This window comes from Ursus americanus, chromosome 25 (assembly GCF_024610735.1).
Source record: "Ursus americanus isolate L20-20 chromosome 25, mUrsAme1.1.p, whole genome shotgun sequence".
Classification (NCBI taxonomy): Eukaryota; Metazoa; Chordata; class Mammalia; order Carnivora; family Ursidae; genus Ursus; species Ursus americanus.
The window spans coordinates 24,531,266-24,549,663 of NC_142151.1; the positions used below are offsets into that span (position 1 = coordinate 24,531,266).

General features: G+C 36.7%; 1 protein-coding gene across 5 annotated transcripts in view; it reads right to left on the reverse strand.

Annotated features, from left to right (window-relative positions):
* LMNTD1 (lamin tail domain containing 1) overlaps positions 1-18,398 on the reverse strand; it is a 475,396-nt gene that overhangs the window by 22,048 nt on the left and 434,950 nt on the right. For 4 of the 5 annotated variants that reach the window (XM_087855705.1, XM_087855703.1, XM_087855702.1 and 1 more), the window contains exons 4-6: positions 12,083-12,269; positions 11,224-11,339; positions 8,230-8,401 (exon numbers count right to left, since the gene is read on the reverse strand). In XM_087855705.1, the coding sequence (XP_087711831.1) occupies positions 8,230-8,401; positions 11,224-11,339; positions 12,083-12,269 (475 nt within the window). Of the gene's footprint in view, positions 1-7,071; positions 8,402-11,223; positions 11,340-12,082; positions 12,270-18,398 lie in introns of those variants that run through there. The other variant, XM_087855701.1, reaches the window with a different exon arrangement.

The window sequence follows — 18,398 nt, forward strand, 5'->3', positions numbered from 1 at the left end:
TGGCATGTAAGTGGAAATATTAAGAATGAATAAGATTTATCCATGTGAAGATATGGGTGACAGACCTTGTGAAGGCCTAGAGGTAGTTATGGTATGCTGGAGGAACTAAAAGAACAAGACGGTTGAGGCACAGAACACAAGATGAATGTTTGATGAGATAGGTTGGGCCAGGCTACAATATACATAAACAATTTCATGGGTTTGAGATTCATCATGAAAACAATGGGAGAAAAAAATGAAAATATTTAAGCAAGGAAAGTGAAGAGGTTTCTAAAGATAAATAAACAAGATTTTGTGACTAATTATAGGTGGGAGTTGAGAAAGGGAAAGGAATAGAGAAAGATTTTCAGGTCCTAGGGTTTCTGAATGGCATCTGCTAAGATATAGGGCAAAGGTGGAATGACAAACTTTGAGGGAGACATGATGATGAGATAAATTTTGTAAATATTAGGAATAAGACACTCACGGGGCATCGAAGAAATTATAAGCAGTTGGCCTCATGAATCAGGAATTCAGAATAGAGGGTTAGGTTACAGATACAGATTTTAGAATCTTTACTATTCCATTTCATTTTCCATATAGCTTTCAAAGTTCTCTTTCAAAAACAGATCTACCTATAAGAGACACCTGCTTATAAACCATCAGAGTCTCCTCCTAGCTACCTGATACAGTCTAAACTCTTTCACATAACGGTGTGCAAAGGCCTTTAAAATTTAGTACCTACCAAACTTTCCAGACTAACATCTCAACATATATTTCAGTTGGATACAGTTTCTCACTGTTCTCTAGACACACAGAGTTTATTTTTATCTCCATATGCTTTTAAAATATGCTGTTTCTTTTATTCAGAATGCCTTGTCCACTTTCTTTTCAACCTGAATAACTTCTATTCATCCTTCAATATCATAGTTCAAATACATATCCTCTGAGTTGCCTTTTCAATTGCTCTCATGTCACTTTATAAATGTTTCTAAAACAATGTTTTTCAAAGAGCAGATCTTGTCCCATTTATTGGTTATGAAATAAATTTAGAAGGTCATGACAGGTACTTAAAATGAAATAGAACAGAGTAGGAAATACAGACAGCTCAAAAAATTAAGTATTGCCTTTTGAAACTTTTGTTTCAGTTACATATGTATGTGTATATGTATATTGAATAATTATATAAACCATATTTCTTACTGTGGTTTATCATCAAAAATATTTGAAAGTCATTACCCTACTACTTTTGTTGCTTTACTAGTCATCTTTCTCCCTAGAAAGAGGGTGCCTTATTTGTTTTTGTGTCTCTGGTGCTTAGCACTGTGATTCATTATAGGCACTCAGTCATTTTTGAATAAATTGTTCATGGTGGAAAATGCTTTGCATAGTTGCCAATGTTCTCTCCCTCTTTCTTTTGTTCAGTGTTCCTTCAATTCTTCTCTTAAGGTAAAGAAATAGTTTAAGTTTTGTTGATAACGTATCTTTAATACATATTCATACTAAAAGGAATGATGTGTTCTAGGTTTCAAGATATATTAACAGTTATGGATAAATTTTCTGAGTTTCAACAGCTCAGAGTGAAAAAAATTCAGAATTTTGAGTTAGATTTGAGTGGAACAACAACACAATACAAAACCCCACCGCCAACAACAACACCCAAGTTCATGGATATTGCTTCAGGGAGAGGGGGAGGAGACAAGGAGCACAGAAGGAACTACAGGGGGATTCTGCTTTACAAGTACTATTTATGTCTTTTAAAATAGAAAGTCGCTGATGCACATATGACAACATATTAACATTTTCAGCTGGGGGAGTAGGCAGAGGAGTGTCTTTTGCAACTTTCTGTATTTAATAGCATTAAAAAATTTCAAAGAGGGAAAATTTTCTAGCTCTATCACTAACTTTCTTTATCTGTCAAATGGGAATAATAATGGGACTTACAATGAGAGGAAAGTGTTTTGGTATCTATCATCAGATTTCTCTTAAGATAGGAGAGGGTATATTGATAGTCTTTTGATAGACGTTGTGGGTCTCTCTGAAGTTATGGGAGTAAGTGTGCTTCCAACAGAGAAAATGAGAGCAATTATGGCAAGAGATTTGGTTGTTCATGGAATGAAGGGCCAGTGGATGCCCTCTCCCCCTTGGTAGGATAGCTGAAAGGACTCTTCAGGAGAATCTATTCACAATTTTTGGCTTTTTTGTAGGGGGCTTTGATGAAACCCTCTTTCATAACTCCATAATTATCAGGAGTACTTTCTTCGTATGAGTGGTTTTTTGTGTGTTTTAGTTTGTTGTGAACATTCACTGCGGAACAATGAATTTCATATCTTATTTAATTCTTTCATAATGTGTAGGCACTAAGTTAACTGGAGCCTTTGTGCATTTTGTGATTTCTATCAGATTGGAAAAAATTCCCATGCATTTTAGAAGTTCAGAACACTCCCCCAAGTTTCTTCTAATTCCAATGGGAATAAATTCTCAGCAGATCAAATGATAAGTGGTAAATTTGGCAAACATCCTGCTGTTGCTTTAGAAGCATTCTCATTAAGAGTAAAAATAAGCCAAAGATGGTCATGCTCACTGGAACTATTCCATAATATACCAGAAAACCTAGTCAATTTAACAACATAAGAAAATGGTAAAGGACTTCTGATGAAGATGGCAGAGCGGGAGGGTCCTAAGCTCACCTTGTCCCACAGATGCAACTAGATAACACCCACATCAGTGCAAATAACAAGAAAACAACCCCAAGACTGGCAGAACAGACTCTCCACAGCTAAATGTAGAGAAGAGGCCACATCAAAGAGGGTAGGAAGGGTGGAGACATGGTTGGGAGCCAAACAGACCTGCAGGACTTTCCCAAGGAGGGAGGGATGCCACCAGTGTAGAGTGGGGGAGAGGACCAGACCCCATATCAGGCACCTCAGGCACAGGGAACATACATGGAGAAGATGAATCCCTATAACATTTGGCTTTGAAAACCACAGGGGCCTAATAATCAGTGGGGCTTAATACCTGGAACTTTAAAAATCAGTGGCTCAGCCCTGGGATAGCTGGGAGGGTGGAGTCCCTGCCCTTATAGAGACAGCCCAACAAGCTGTGCTGCGAAGTTATAGCATAGAAGCAGCAGTTTGAAAACTGCCTGGAATATACAAGAAGGAGATTTATTGACTCATTTCAGAGCATGTGCTGGAGAGGCAGGGATCTTTGGGAGACTATTGCGAGAACAAAAGAGCTGGTGGGTGCCATTTCCCTCCCCTGTACCCCAGCCTAGATATGTGGACGCCTGTGGGAATGAGTGCAATGCCAACAATCTCCACCTAGCTTGCTAAAAGCATGCCCCACTCCTGCACTCTTCTGTGGACTGCCCTTGCACCCAGCCTCTGCAACAGTTCTCCAAAGTGGCTAATGGGTCCCCTGCCATAGCAGAGGCAACCTTGCTAACACTACATGCCAGGCCCCTGTGAACTGCTTCAGATCTACCCCCTTCAACCTGATGAACCTTGGCAATTTTGCTGGGTGGTTACTAGGGCCCTCCCACAGCAGACCAGCATGACCCTTGCTGGCACCTCAGCCAAGCCCCCATGTTTTCCTGTGGACCTTCCTCCTCCAATATGCCCTTGGCTGGAGCCCATCCAAAGTGGTACAAACAGCCCCAGCAGGGACCAGGACCACTGAAGGGCGACTCTTACTGGAGAGGGAAAGATAATGAGAGAAACCAGTCCAACTAAAGCCCCATAGTGGGCTGGGGCCAAATAGCAGGTCTGACTACAGGCCCTGACCACCAATAAAAGCTTCTCAGGGGTCAACACAAAAGAAAGCCTTGCAGTTTGGTGTTACTGAAGTGCTGGAAAACAACCGGTCTGATTCAACTAAAGCTCGAGGTGGCCCCAGACTGGCCCACTAAGAACACAGGGACCAAACACTGCCCACAACAGGCACAGAGTCATTGCAGATGACTAGAATGAGGGCGAATGTGACTCAGCTACAATAATAGGGCATACACAACAAACATGGAAGGCACCCCTGAAGTGCCAGGTGCTGGTGAACAGGGAACCTTGAACTGTAGGGCACTGTGAGACCTCTTCTTTATAAGGTCACTACTTTCAAGGGCAGGAGATATAGCTAACTTTCTTAACATGTTGAAAGAGACATGGAGAGTTAGACACAATGAGGAGACAGAGGAATATGTCCCAAATGAAAAAACAAGACAAAATCACAGCAAGAGGACTAAATGAAATGGAAATAAGTAATATGCCTGCTAGAGAATTAAAGTAATGGTCATAAAGTTACTCACTGCACTGGAGAAAAGACTAGAAAACATCAGTGAGACCCTTAACAAAGAGACAGAAAACATAAAAAAAGAACCAATCAGAGATGAAAAACTCAAAAACCAAAATTAAAAATACACTAGATGGAATAAAGGGTAGACTAGAGGAGGCAGAACAGATCAGTGACCTGAAGGACAGAGTACTGGAAAGCAATCAAGCTGAGCAGGAGAGAAAAACTAATAATAAAAAATGAAAATAGATGTAGAAAACTTAGTGACACCATGAAGCACAACATTTGTATCATAGGGATCCAAGGAGAAGAAGAGAGAGAAATGAGGGCAGAAAATTTATGTGGAGAAATAATAACTTAAAACTTCTCAAATCTGGGGAGAAAACAAATCCAGAACCAGGAGGTTGGCAGTAAGTACACACACCTGTCACTAATTACTTTGAATGTAAATGGACTAAACCATCCAGTCAAAAGACTATAAAGGGTGATGGAATGGATAAAAAAAGCAAGACCCACCTATATGCTGCCTACAACAGACTCATTTCAAACTTAAAGACACACGCAGATTAAAAGCGAAGGGACTGAAAAGCATTTAGCATGCAAGTGGATGTGAAAAGAAAGCTGGGGCAGCAATACATATCAGACAAAATAACTTTAAAACAAAGATCATAACGAAAGACAAAGAAAGACACTATGTAATCATAAAGGGAACAATTTGACAAGAAGATATAACAATTGTAAATATTTATGCACCCAAGATGAGAGCAGTCAAATACATAAAGCAGCTAATAACAAACATAAAGGAAGTAATACTAATACAATAATAGTAGGGGACTTTAACGCCTCACTTATCTGATAAGCGTTAGTATCCAAAATCTGTAAGAACTTATAAAACTCAACACCTAAAAAATAACAATCCAGTTTAAAAAAAATGAGAAGACATGAATAGACATTTTTCCAAAGAAAACATACAGATAGGCAGCAGACACATGAAAAGATGTTCAACATCGCTCGGCATCAGGGAAATACAAATCAAAACTACAATGAGTCATCACCTCACACCCGTCAGAATGACTAAAATTAACAACATAGGAAACAACAGGTGTTAGCAAGGATGCAGAGAAAGGGGAAATCTCTTATACTGTTGGTGGGAAGGCAAACTGGCGCAGTCACTCTGGAAAACAGTATGGAGGTTCCTCACAAAACTAAAAATGAACTACCCTACATTCTACAATTGCACTACTAAGTATTTACCAAAGGATACAAAAATATTGATTCGAAGGGAAACATGCACCCTGATGTTTATAGCAGCATTATCAACAACATTATCTATCTTGGGAAAGAGCCCAAACGTCCATTGACTGATGAATGGATAAAAAAGTTGTGGTATATATATGCAATGGAATATTAATTAGCCATAAAAAGAATAAAATCTTACCATTTTGCAAAGATGTGGATGGAGCTAGAGAGTATAATGTTAAGTGAAATAAGTGATTTCAGTCATATGTGGAATTTAAGAAACAAAACAGATGAACATAAGGGAAAAAAAAGAGAGGCAAACTGGAAAACGGCCTCTTAACTATAGAGAACAAACTGATGGTTCACTGGAGGGGAGGTGGCAGGGGAATGAGTTAAATGGGTGATGGGTACTAAGGAGGGCACTTGCTGTGATGAGCACTGGGTGCTGTAAAGAAGTGATCAATCTCTAAATTCTACACGAAACTAATATTACACTGTATGTTAAAAAAAAAAAGAACTTACATAATTGAACACCAAAGAAACAAATAATCCAATTGAAAAATGGACAGAGGACTTGAATAGACAGTTTTCCAAAGAGGACATACAGATGGCCATTAGACACGTGAAAAGATGCTCAACATCACTAATTATCAGGGAAATGCAAATCAAAACCAAAATGAAATATCACCTCACACCTGTCAGAATGGCTAAAATAAAAAAGACAAAAATTAACAAGTGCTGGTGAGGATGTGGAGAAAAAGCAAGACCTGTGCACTGTTTGGTGGGAATGCAAACTTGTGCAGCCACGGGGGAAGACAGTATGGAGGTTCCTCAAAAAAATGAAAACAGAATTACCATATGATCCAGTAATTTCCCTACTGGATATTTACCCACAGAAAATGAAAAAACTAATTAAAAAAGATATGCACCCCTATGTTTACTGCAGCATTATTTACAGTAGCCAAGATCTGGAAGCAACCCAAGTGTCCATCCACAGATGAATAAATAAAGAAGTGGTATGTGTGTGTATCTATCTATCTATCTATCTATCTATCTATCTATCTATCTATCTATTTATCTATCTATTTATCTATCTATATAATGGAATATTATTCAGCCTTAAAAATGGATGACATCTGACCAATTGCAACGACGTGGATGGATCTAGAGGATATAATGCTAAGTGAAATAAGTCTGTCAGAGAAAGATAAATACCATATGATTTTATTCATATGTGGAATTTAAAAAATAAAACATGTGAACAAAGAATAAAAGAGACAAAAAGACTTTTAAAAAATTATTATAATACCAGTGTGGTTAACATACAGTGTGGTATTAGTTTCAGATATAAAATATAGTTATTCAGCAGTTCAATATATTACTCAGTGTTCATCAAGATCAATGTAGTCTTAATCTCCTTCACCTATTTCACCCATATAATATAATATAATATAATATAATATAATATAATATAATGTAATGTAATGTAATGTAATATAATATAATATATAAAATATAATATAATATAATATAATATAATATATAAAATATAATGTAATATAATATAATATAATATAATATATTATTGCTAAAAGAACTCTTTAAATTTCAGACCAAATCTCTTACTTGACAGATGAAGAAACTCAAGTACAAAGATATAGGGTATTTAATTTTATGAAATGGAATATATTCAGGACTTTACATAATCTTCATCATTTCACTTTCAAAATTTACTATTTGGGGGGTGCTACATCCAATTATATGTTGGTCTACTAACAGTGGTTTTCATACTGTGGTATAGAATTCTATGATTCCAGGGAGGTGCCTCAAAGATCACAGGGAAGAGGGAAAAAGCAAGGAAAGATGAGATGGGAAAAGGGTGTAGTGGGCAGTGGGAATTGCTATCTTTTCTTCAACTTGGACAGGCTTGCTTTTACCCATTTTATATACTGGGTCTGCCCAAGATTTCATTTAAAAAAGCACCCCTCTACTAAATAAATGTTTGCAAATCATTATAGTTTGAACAAGATATAGCACCTGTATGAAACAGACTTTCTCCACAGCTTAGGATCTGGCATTGCGTTATAATTAGCTTAGGATCTGGCATTGTGTTATAATTAGTTTCTTGTAAACATCACCTGATGAACCTCATGAACTCTTTTCCCAGGAAACAGCATATGGACACACATTTGTGTACCAAATACAGCAGTTCAGGGACTTCCTGAAATCTATCCAAAGATCCTGGGTTAATAACACAACTCTGAAAACTTAGATGACTTAAATAAGAAACTTCTTGTTGAAAAATAATAAGAATTTGGGATTAAATTAGAATGTGTTTGGAAGAGATGGATTTATCTCTAAGCACAGCATAACTCTGTAGGGCCAGTTTTTCCTGCCTAATGAAAAACAAATGTACTTTTGACCAGACTTCAAAGATCCTATTACTCTTGCTGGCCACACTATTGTTTTGATTCACTGATTCATTCAACAGATATTTATCAAGAACGGTAGAAGACACTGCTAAAGCAAATGGAGGTGAATGAGTTCAGATATTTGCTTCAGAAGCCATCTATACCGGAGGATATGAAGACTTTTTAGTCCTTAGTGAATTTTACCACTTAACCCTTTTCACCAGGTCTCCCTCCCTCCCTCCTACTCTCTTGCCCTCCCTCCCCACACCCACACGTCCCTTAACTCTCCACTGGAGTAAGTATCCCTTTGACTTACCTGGGCTGGATCAGGCCTGGATGAGTGAGGCCTTGGCTGTCTATTTAAACTGCTTCTAGCCATGCACGTAGCGCAAGTTTCAATCAGAGGACTGTAGGGATGTGCGGGGACACTGGGACTGTAGCACCAAGGGCTGCTATTGGGAAAAGGGTTTGGTGGGTTTTCTTTTTCTCTATATAAAAAAAAAAATTAAGCCAAAGTGAATCCAAAAGGTATCTTATATAGTGGAATTAGCAATGAAGGCTCAATTAAAGTGAAAGAATGTTTTACGAACAGAGAATATGGCTTTTCTAGACCTTTGGGCAGACTTTTATCAGCATCAGAAGCATTTGCCTAGATATGTGTGACATAAATTCTGTACTTTAAGCCACAAGCCAGCTCTTGATCCCAGAGTAAATTTCTAGGTGCTGCACCTCTTCCCCCACCTAAGCACTGCTAAAGACATGCTGATAACTTCATCTCTTCCCCTCTCCACAGCCTTGCCTCTAGCAGCAGGGCCACTGAGAAGTGAAATGGCCAGAGGGGTCTTGTTATTGCCTAATGGAAGTCACCAGCCTTTGCTGTCCCATGACTATAACCCTGCTTGCTCTGTGTTTTTCATAAAACACAAGAAGTATTATGGTTTTTATGGTCCTATCTGAAATAGGATTTTTTAAAATTTGATTTACCTATTCATCATGTATCTGTCACCCAGTCATTCCTACTTGCTCAGTTACTAATTGTGGGAAGGACTCGATTAAAAAAAAAAAGCCAAGCAACTTTTACCTTTTAAGAAAACCTCTGACTGTTCCATCTGATATTTTGAGATATCTTTATTACATTTATCTTGTTTTTCTTTAGTTGTAGTTAGTTGCTGGCCAATTAAACATGCGTCTTCGAGACGCTGAACTTACTACTGAGCATCTGTCAGTTCAATGTCAGTCTCTAATTTCTCCCACGCTTGCTTCCACTGAATAGGAGTGTACCAGGCAACAGCCTAACAAAAATGACTCATTAATATCAAATACCAATGCAGTTAGATAGATTTTTTAAATGCCGTAGGCTTATTGCAATAACATTTCAAAGTCCAACAGTTTAATGTCACTTACCTACTGTGCGTGAATTAGTGGAACACCATGAGGATGTAATAAGACATCCTGGCCTTAGTTTCTAATTCTGAAAATTATAAGGGGCATGACCTCAGGCAGATTAGTCACTTACTGCCTTGGGCTGTGTCGTCATATATGAAATGGTGGGGGCGATAGTAGGGAATTGCTATATGAAGGTGTTGTGTGATTCAGCTAAACTACTAAATTTCATAACTATAAAGAACTATGCAAAAAGTAGTTGTAATGTTATCATTAAAATTTAAATATTTAAGATATTATATATATGTATATGTGTATATATAGGTCTTATTTGAAATGAGGAAGTGGGCAGTAGAACTAGAGACATGGAGAGGAAACCACATTTTTTGAGCTAGAATCCTGCGTGGAACTATTAAGGAGATCAGCTAGACTCGGAATTTCCTGAGGATAGAAACTATGCAATAGTTATGCTCTTTTTTTCCCAGCACCTAGCATAATGCTTGGCAGACACTAAACATATATAAATGTTTCCCATGTGAATGAACTGGTCAGTTTCACTCTTTGACTAGCAAATCAAATTATTTGTGTTTACGTCACCCTGCAGAAATAATCCGATCCTATATGTGCAAAGTAGTTCAAACCAGAGTAAAAAGAGTAGTGTGAAGACTAATCCCATTGCAGGGAATGACAGCTTACTCAAATGGGCATTCCAGGAGCTTAGGGACCTGTTCTGTCTGGTTCAATACTTAGTGCCTGGCAACAGTCTGCATACTAAGTAGAAACCCCCAAAATGTGCAGAGTGAATAAATGGGTGGATAAATGTGATGAAAAGTCTGAAATAAGAATGCCTTAATCTTAGAGTTTTGCCAATGATTTTTTATGAGCCTGAGTAAATAATTTAGATTACATCACCTTATTTTTCCCAACAGTGAAAATCATTAGAGAAGTATTACAAAATTCATTTTAAGCCCACTAAAAGATCTAAAGGTGAGTAAAGGCTTCAAAATTACATCTAATGAGTGTTCTATCTAATGACAACTGCTGTTCTTACAGAAAGACATTAAGTGGCTCTTAGTAAATTAGCAAGTCTACTCTAAAGGAAGAGTTAAACAAGCATGAGGTATAACGTAGTAAGCAAGACAAGCAGAAAGATTCCAATCAACATGTTATCTGGATTAGTAGTTATATGACATAGTAAGACTGGAGGTAAGAAAATAAAAAGGCAGGTATTTTAGAAAAATCAAAAGAATGGTTTTGCAAGAGGAATAACTTTTTTGTTGTAAACAAAGATATCTTTCAATTTTATTAGTGTGTCTTTGGGCATATGTTTATGCTAATATTATGCTCAGGAAAAGGTAGAATGAAAATATAAAATTGTCAAATACTGGGAAAGAGTTAGCCAAGATTATTACTAATACACCTAATTTTGTAGTGAATAATGTATAGTTGTTAACAAATTAGACTACAGATCCTTACATTAGAATATTAGTCTCTTAAGGGCAGATATTGTGTCTTATTCTACATTGTATTCTCAGCACTTACTATAGCCATTGGAATACAGAATAATCTCAACAAATATTTGAGAAATGAATAAGTGAATAGAAAAGATCTCTATGTAGTACCTTCCTTTCTTTCTCTTCAACCTAAATATCATAAATAAAATCCATCCTTGACTCTGAAATTTGAAGTACTTCTTAGAAATATGGGCTATGAAAATTATTTTTGCCAAATTATAAGTAGCTCTCCAGCACTTTGGCCCTGGGAACGGGGTGCTGTTGATTTGCCCGACATGTTGTTGCAGTTAGTGATGGTTTTATCTAAGCTATTAAGGATGGAAAATACTTGAGTCAGTTAAGAGGAGAAGGGGAACCTAAGGACAGCTATCCATTCTTCTTCTAAAACCTATTGTTAAGAATAGGACACTGACTTCACCATTCGGTTTGCACAGAATTGTACAGTTTGGGCTTGTTCCAAACTTGCTTTGTTCTCTCCAAAGAAAATCTGATGGTGGCTGATGCTTGCTTCAGAGGCAGCTGTCCACACCTGTAGGAAAATGGTGTGTTAATGACAAATGCCATTTGAGCTCCATGTAGTTCTGCGTATGTCAGAGGGTCACTGCAATGTATCATTCTGAACAGATGAGGTTCTAAAATATGCCTGTACAATACATCACGTCAAGCTGTCTACACCAAGCAGCCACTACACATGGTTTAAAGGAAAGCACAAGAAAGAGAGGAAACCTTCCAGCATCAGCTAATCACCTGCTCTCTAACCAAACAATCTCTTTGCTTTTCTTTTAAGGCTTATGTTTGCTTAGTTTTAGGAACCTAGGTATTTTGTTTTAATAGTTGAATCATAACAACAAAAGGTATTCAGGGCGCCTGGGTGGTGTGGTTGGTTACCTCGGTTACCTCGCCGACTCTTGGTTTTGCTCAGGTCCTGATCTCAGGGTTATGAGAGCAAGCCCTGCACTTAGCGTGGAGTCTGCTTAAGCCTCTCTCTCTCTCTCTCCCTCTGCCTCTCCCCCCCCCCCCAAATAGATAAGTAAATCTTTAAAAATCCCCAAAGGTATTGTACACTAAATTGAGGAAAGCCACGGAAATTTAATTATGGGTATTAATTTACATTCAGGGATGGACAAAGTGGGACAAGTAACTAGTAACAACAAGAAATCACATTTTATCTAGAGATTGAGTGATGAAGAAACTGGTGCTAAGCCAGTCTGGCTGGGTGAAGGAGTTTCTCCTATAACATTCTAGTTCATAGCATTTATACCTTTTACTCACTGTTACTGTGCAGTTGGCCTGCATTATGATATTCGGAAGGAAGCAGTACAAAGAGACTGTTTGTCCATTCACATTTTGCTGGAGAATATGACCTCCAATCTCCAGTTCTTTGTCAAGGGAAGAGTTAATGAGTCTCACAAATAAACCCTTGACATTTACTTCAGCTATTTTAATGTCTCCAAGAGCACTAAAAGAGAAAGCACAAAGATTATAGAGTGACTTTAGAGAAATGTGTCTTTAGCTCATTTTAAGAACTGAAAAATATGCTTTAAAAGTATAACTTTTAAATTGCTGTATATTCTATTGGACACATTCTATGTAGAAATGGTTATTTTATAACCTAAAACATATGGTTTGATCTCTTAGTTCTGTTTATCTGTGCAACGAAATTATCTCTTTCACATAAAATAATTAAAGAAAAGTGAAAAAGTGCTTTAGGTGTCAAGGTATAAATGCCATAGGAAGAGGTGATTGTCATTATTTAAATTTCCTTCTATTCACCATAAAAGCATGAGACATGAAACAATCAAGTAAATAAAGAGGAAAGATAAATCATTTAGATTATTTCTGACAAAGTTACTGTGAAGATGAAAAGCAACTATGTGCTTAAAAGAATTTTGCAAACAAAATATTATGCAAATATAAGATGGTAATTTTCCCCTCTAACATGTGTTGAGAGCCTAGTATGTACCAGGGACTAGGCTAATAAACATTTTTATGTTAGCTTTTCTCAAAGTGTGGGTCACAACCTAATAGTACATCATGAAATCCCTTCAGTGGGTTATAGCTGTCATTTTAAAAATGAAATGCCAATAATAATAACCAATACTTATTATGTGCTGGATATTTTTTAATGATTATATCTACAAATTCATATCCACAATTTCAAAATCCATAAAGTTCTGAAAAACCCCAAAACTTAAAAAAATGCATTTCATGTTTGATGAGTACTGGGTGTGGTATATAAGAGATGAATCACTAAATTTTACAGCTAAAACTAATATTATACTGTATGTTAATTAGCTGGAATTTAAATAGAAACTTGGAAAAAAATATATTTGAGACAAAATCTGACCTTAATTCCTTTGGTGGCAAAATCTGACCTGAAACTGAGGGGAGTCTAGTTATAGCCTTTATTTGTGATTTGTGTGAATTATTCATATGTTTGGCTGTGGACAAATTAATGTTTGATTTTGGATACTTTTCTAAGCCCTGATGGGGTGTTATGTAATATGTGTTCTAGTCATCATACCACTTTCCTGAAATCCCCCAAGTTCTGAATTTTGAAACACATCAAGTCCCCCAATATTTTGGTAAAGACACTGTGAACTTGTAGATATTCATTTAATTCTCATGATAAGGCTACATATTTCTTACTGAAAGTCACGGAAAAAAAAAATTGAGGGACACTAATATTTCATTTAATTCTCACAACAACCCCTTGAGACAGGTTCTATTTTTAGTCCCATTTTATAGATAAGGAAACTGAGGTTTAGAGAGATTGCCATGTTCGAGATCACTCAATAAATGTTAGCACAAACATCTTCTTTATCCATTCATTTATTGATGGGCACTTAGGTTACTTCCATTATCTTGGCTATTGTAAATAACGCTGTCATGAAGATAGAGGTGGGCATATATCTATCTCTTGAGATTGTTTTCATTTTTCAGTAAATACTCAGATGTAGAATTGCTGGCTCATATATTATTAGTTTGTTGAGGAACTTCCACATTCCTTTCCATAGTGGCCACACCAACTTACATTCCCACTAACTTAGTCTTTGTCTTAATGTCTCTGTGGTATTTGCTTTTACCAGATATGCTTTCTTTTTTGGAACTCCTCTCCTTGTTTACCAAAGTCCACTGTTTTCCTTCTATCAGTCTGGTTGCTCCTTTTCAGTCTCTCTCTCTCTTTTTTTTCTTTTTAGTCTCTTTTTCAGAGTTTTCTTCTTCATCTGTCTCTTAGATACTGATCCCTGGGATTCTGTCCTTAACCATCTTTTATTTTCATCACATTCCATATAAGTGATATCACCTATGAACAGGGCATCAGTAATCTTTAATACATTGATGACTGCTAAATCTAAATCTCTTGCTTAGATTTAGCTGCTGAGCTTTGGACCCATAGAAATGATTGACCACCACAGACCCCAAAGATGTCTCTGAATCAACATGCGTCAAATTGAATTCGTCATTTTGGAAGGGTGGGAAACCTATTCCAGTGAATTGCATCATCATTTATCCTGTTGGCCATGTCTGAAATTTCCATTACTTTCTCACTCTCTTAACCTTCTGGTGTTATCTATGACAAATACTATGGATTCTATCACTATATCTTCTATAAACATCCATGCTACGAAGTTGGTGTTTTCTCTGGAAGGAAATGGTCAGTTATTGCAATATTTATCCTTGTTCTGGATAGCAAACAAAAATTGTTCTGAAAACAAAATGGAGAATACTTAGGAGGGTACAGAACTGGAGAAACTAGTTAGGACACTGTTAAAACATCACACAGAGGTGAGGAGGACCTAATGAAGACCACAGCAATACGGATGGAAAAAAGGGGATGTTTTTATACTATGATTGAGTTCATAGTTTTTAAATAAAATAGCACTTAAATATATACGCACATTTTTAGAAGAAGAACTGTGCAGTAATAAAAGTATTATTCATGTTATTTTAAGTTGCCATAATGGTAATAATTCGTTATGACAAGCAACAGAAAACTAATATCCACTTCTTGTAAATTTTTAAATCGTGTGCCAAAAATGTTGTCAGAGTCTTCTGTCTTCTATTTTTCTGATGATAAACCACTCCCAATGTTCTATTGTTCCTTTGAATGTAAGTTTCCTTTTTCTCTGGCTAAGATTTTCCGTATGTCTTCAGTTTTTCATTTGTTTGCTTGTTTGTTTGTTTAAAGGGGGGTTGGAGAGGAGGGACAGAGGGAGAGGGTGAGAGAGGATCTTAACCAGGCCCCACGCCCAGCATGGAGTCAAAATCAAGAGTCTTAACCGACTGAGGCTTAACTGACTGAAGCCACCCAGACACTCCTCTTATGTCTTCTGTTATAGAAGTTTTTCCAATATGTACCCAGAAGTTTGGGTTTTTATTTTTCTGTCTTTTATCTTTCTGGGGTTGGTAGTGCTTCTTGCATCTGTGGCTTGATGTCTTTCATTAGTTTGGGAAACTTCTCTGCTATATTTCCACCAGTACTGTTCTACCTTCATCTGTGTCTCCTCTCCTTAACTTCAATTACAAGTAGGTACAATTTTTTTTTTAATCTTTCTCTATTTGTCTTAATGCCTGTTTCTGTTCATCTAATATCTTTGCAATTCAGACTGGGTATTTTCTTCTAAGAATGTTTTAGTGCAATAATTCTCTCTTCTGTTGTATCAAATATATTATTAAACCCACCTACTTCTGAAATAGTAATTTCTCTTACTGGATTTTTTAGTTCTAGAATTTCCTTTTGATAATTTAATAAGAATAAACCAATAAAATATTTAGTTTCCAGTTCTATCTTGTCATTTAATTCTTTGAACATTTAGTCATTGTTATTTTAAAATCCCTGTTAGATAACCGTAATATCTGCAACACCAAGGCCTGTTTTTATGTCCATTTTAACCTTAGGTTTTGGTTAGCTTTTATCAGTTGTATGCCGTATTATTTTTTACTTAGTGCCTAGTATTAAAGAGTAAAAAACTGCAGAGATAATTTAAGGCTCTGCATAACATTTTCTCAACCCATAGAGGATTTTCTTCAGCTTCTCGCAGCCATCTAAGTTGGGGGTAAATCACTTTAATCAAACCAGGGTGTGAAATGATTTGACACTATGCTTAAGCTCCAATTAGGCTGGTCTATTTTGAATACAGCCTTATTATTGGGTGACCCTTTGAAGTTTCAACTGAAAACCTGGGTTGTTTATCAGGGACCCTCTTTCTGGATAGGCTCTGAATCCCAATTTTTATTCGCTGGGGTTTATGAAACTGCCAATATATTATTAACTTCTCAGCTTCTTAGCGGCTGCTTTCAAATTAACAACTGTTTTGAGGAGAAAAGTGGCTCCAAATGTCTGCCATCACTCTGAGTTTCCTCTTCGAGAAGAGGAATTGCGAGAATAGAGGATGTAAACATCCATGAAATCTCAATATACACGACTAAACTGCTTTCAAAATAGTGGTCTCACTTCATACTCTCATTGCTTTGTATGAGAATGCCTGTTTTGCAGAGGTTCACTTTTGAGTAATTTACATGTGTAGTCTTTTCTTTTGCATTACCATTTATGGTTCTTACTAAATTGTGGATATAACATTTTATTCTTCTTTGAAGTCCCTAGAATTCCTCCATGTCATCCTTATCCTACTGTTATTGAATTCTCTGTGGTATGTTTTAATTTCTTAACAAGATGTCTTTTTGTTTTTAAGACTCGCTTTTTTTGCATGGGAGATGAGCACTAGTTTGAATTTTGCTTTTAAAAGGATAAGACACTAGAATAGTTCAGTTATCCCTTTGTTATCATACATGTAATGGAATATGTATAGTTGCTTTTCAAAAATCTTTCATTATTTAAGTGAACTATTTATTTATTGATCTTAAATTTTTATTTTATGTACATAAGAATAAATTGGCTCATATGAAAGAAAATATTACATCACCCATATCAGAGCTAGTCATTTCATCTGCCTTCCTTTTGAGGTAAGTCCAAAAGCTATAAGAAAATACTTCACACAGTACATAGAAATTCACCAAGGTAGGGTTGTTAAACTGCTATCCCACAGTCTTTAGTAGTTATCTTTTTCTCTTTCCAATAAGTCTTTCCATTTTTCTTTAGTAGGAAAGGGACTTGAGACCTCTGCTTATTAGTCATTATTTGATGAGAGTGTACAATGATGTACCAATCATTCTGTCAGGAATCTTTGCATGGGACTGATTTGTAAAGAGATTGAAGAGACATATGGCTATGTAACTTTTTAAAAAACAATGACTTGCTATCATTTAAGTCCTGATTTATCTAGTTCTTGGGTTTTTCTTGATAGCTTCATGCTACTTATCTGCCTTTAGGTTTCTACATCTTTAAAGTTTGCTAAAATTACCTTTAGAGTTTCAGTTCTTCCAATATACACCTACCTAACATTCTTCATACAGATGGGCATCTGTGTTCATAGTTGTGGGGGGTCTAACAAAGGGGTTGGCATTTAGGACCTCCTAAATTTTTAAGAGACAAACAGGGAGACTCAGGGAACTTGATTCAGTTCATTGGTATTATAAGAGAAAAGCCCTCAGACTGAAAGTTCTGGTAATAGATCCTTAATGTAACGAAGAGGTAAGTTAGTACATCATTATCCTCAGGTTTTAAAACATCTGAGGGAATAATAACTAGGACTTAGTTTGAATTAGAGTCCTTGGGGAATATGAATAGATTTGTAATATCATAAGCTATTTTGGACCAAAACTATGCATGTAGCTGTCATTATTTTGGTGAGGCCCATCTCAGTTTACACCTTACTACCATCCTGATTCTAGATTTATAGAATGGAGAATTGCCTGGGGGGTAGAGAAGGTGAACGGGTGGGAAGGTAGCCTTAATGTAGTTTGGTTACTCCTGAATCATCCAGAACTGACCTGGAAGCTAATACATGGTCTTAGATATAGAGGAAAGGATCATGTGTAGCCAGTGAAAATTCTAATGATGTCTCCATCTTGCTTCTTGTTTGCCTACTAACTTTTTCCCCTCCTGGAGGAAGATACTAAATATTCTTAGAGATGATGAATGATAGTAGGAAAGAAACAACATATTTTATTGAAAACAACCAAATTGAGAATTGGCTTCTGTTTCTAACCAAGATAGAATAACAGAAACTATATTTGGCCACTCACCTGAAAAACTAAAAATCTGGAAAAAATTATATGAACCAATATTTTTCAAGATATTGGACACTGGCCACTGAAGAATAGTGATCTCTGAAAGATAGGAAATAAATGAGGTGAGCCTTAAAATTTTCCCACATTATTGCCTTGAGAGAGTTTCCAGGCTGTGTCACAGAAAAGTGGAGCCAGGTAAAGCCTGATGGATCTTTTCACTTGAGGAGATGGAGCTGAGAGCCTGGAGAGACCAAGGTGGCAAGAGGTCATAGGCAGAGTTACCAGAGAGGAGATTGCTGCTAAAGAGAAAGTTCTGGAGATTTTCAGAAGATTCCCATTAAGTATTCAGCAGAGGACTGATTAGCACATGCCTTTGAGTAAACTCTCTAAGACAGGATAACAAGAGCACCTGAAAGGATTAGGGACACCAGCACTCAGAACGCTCCCAGGATCA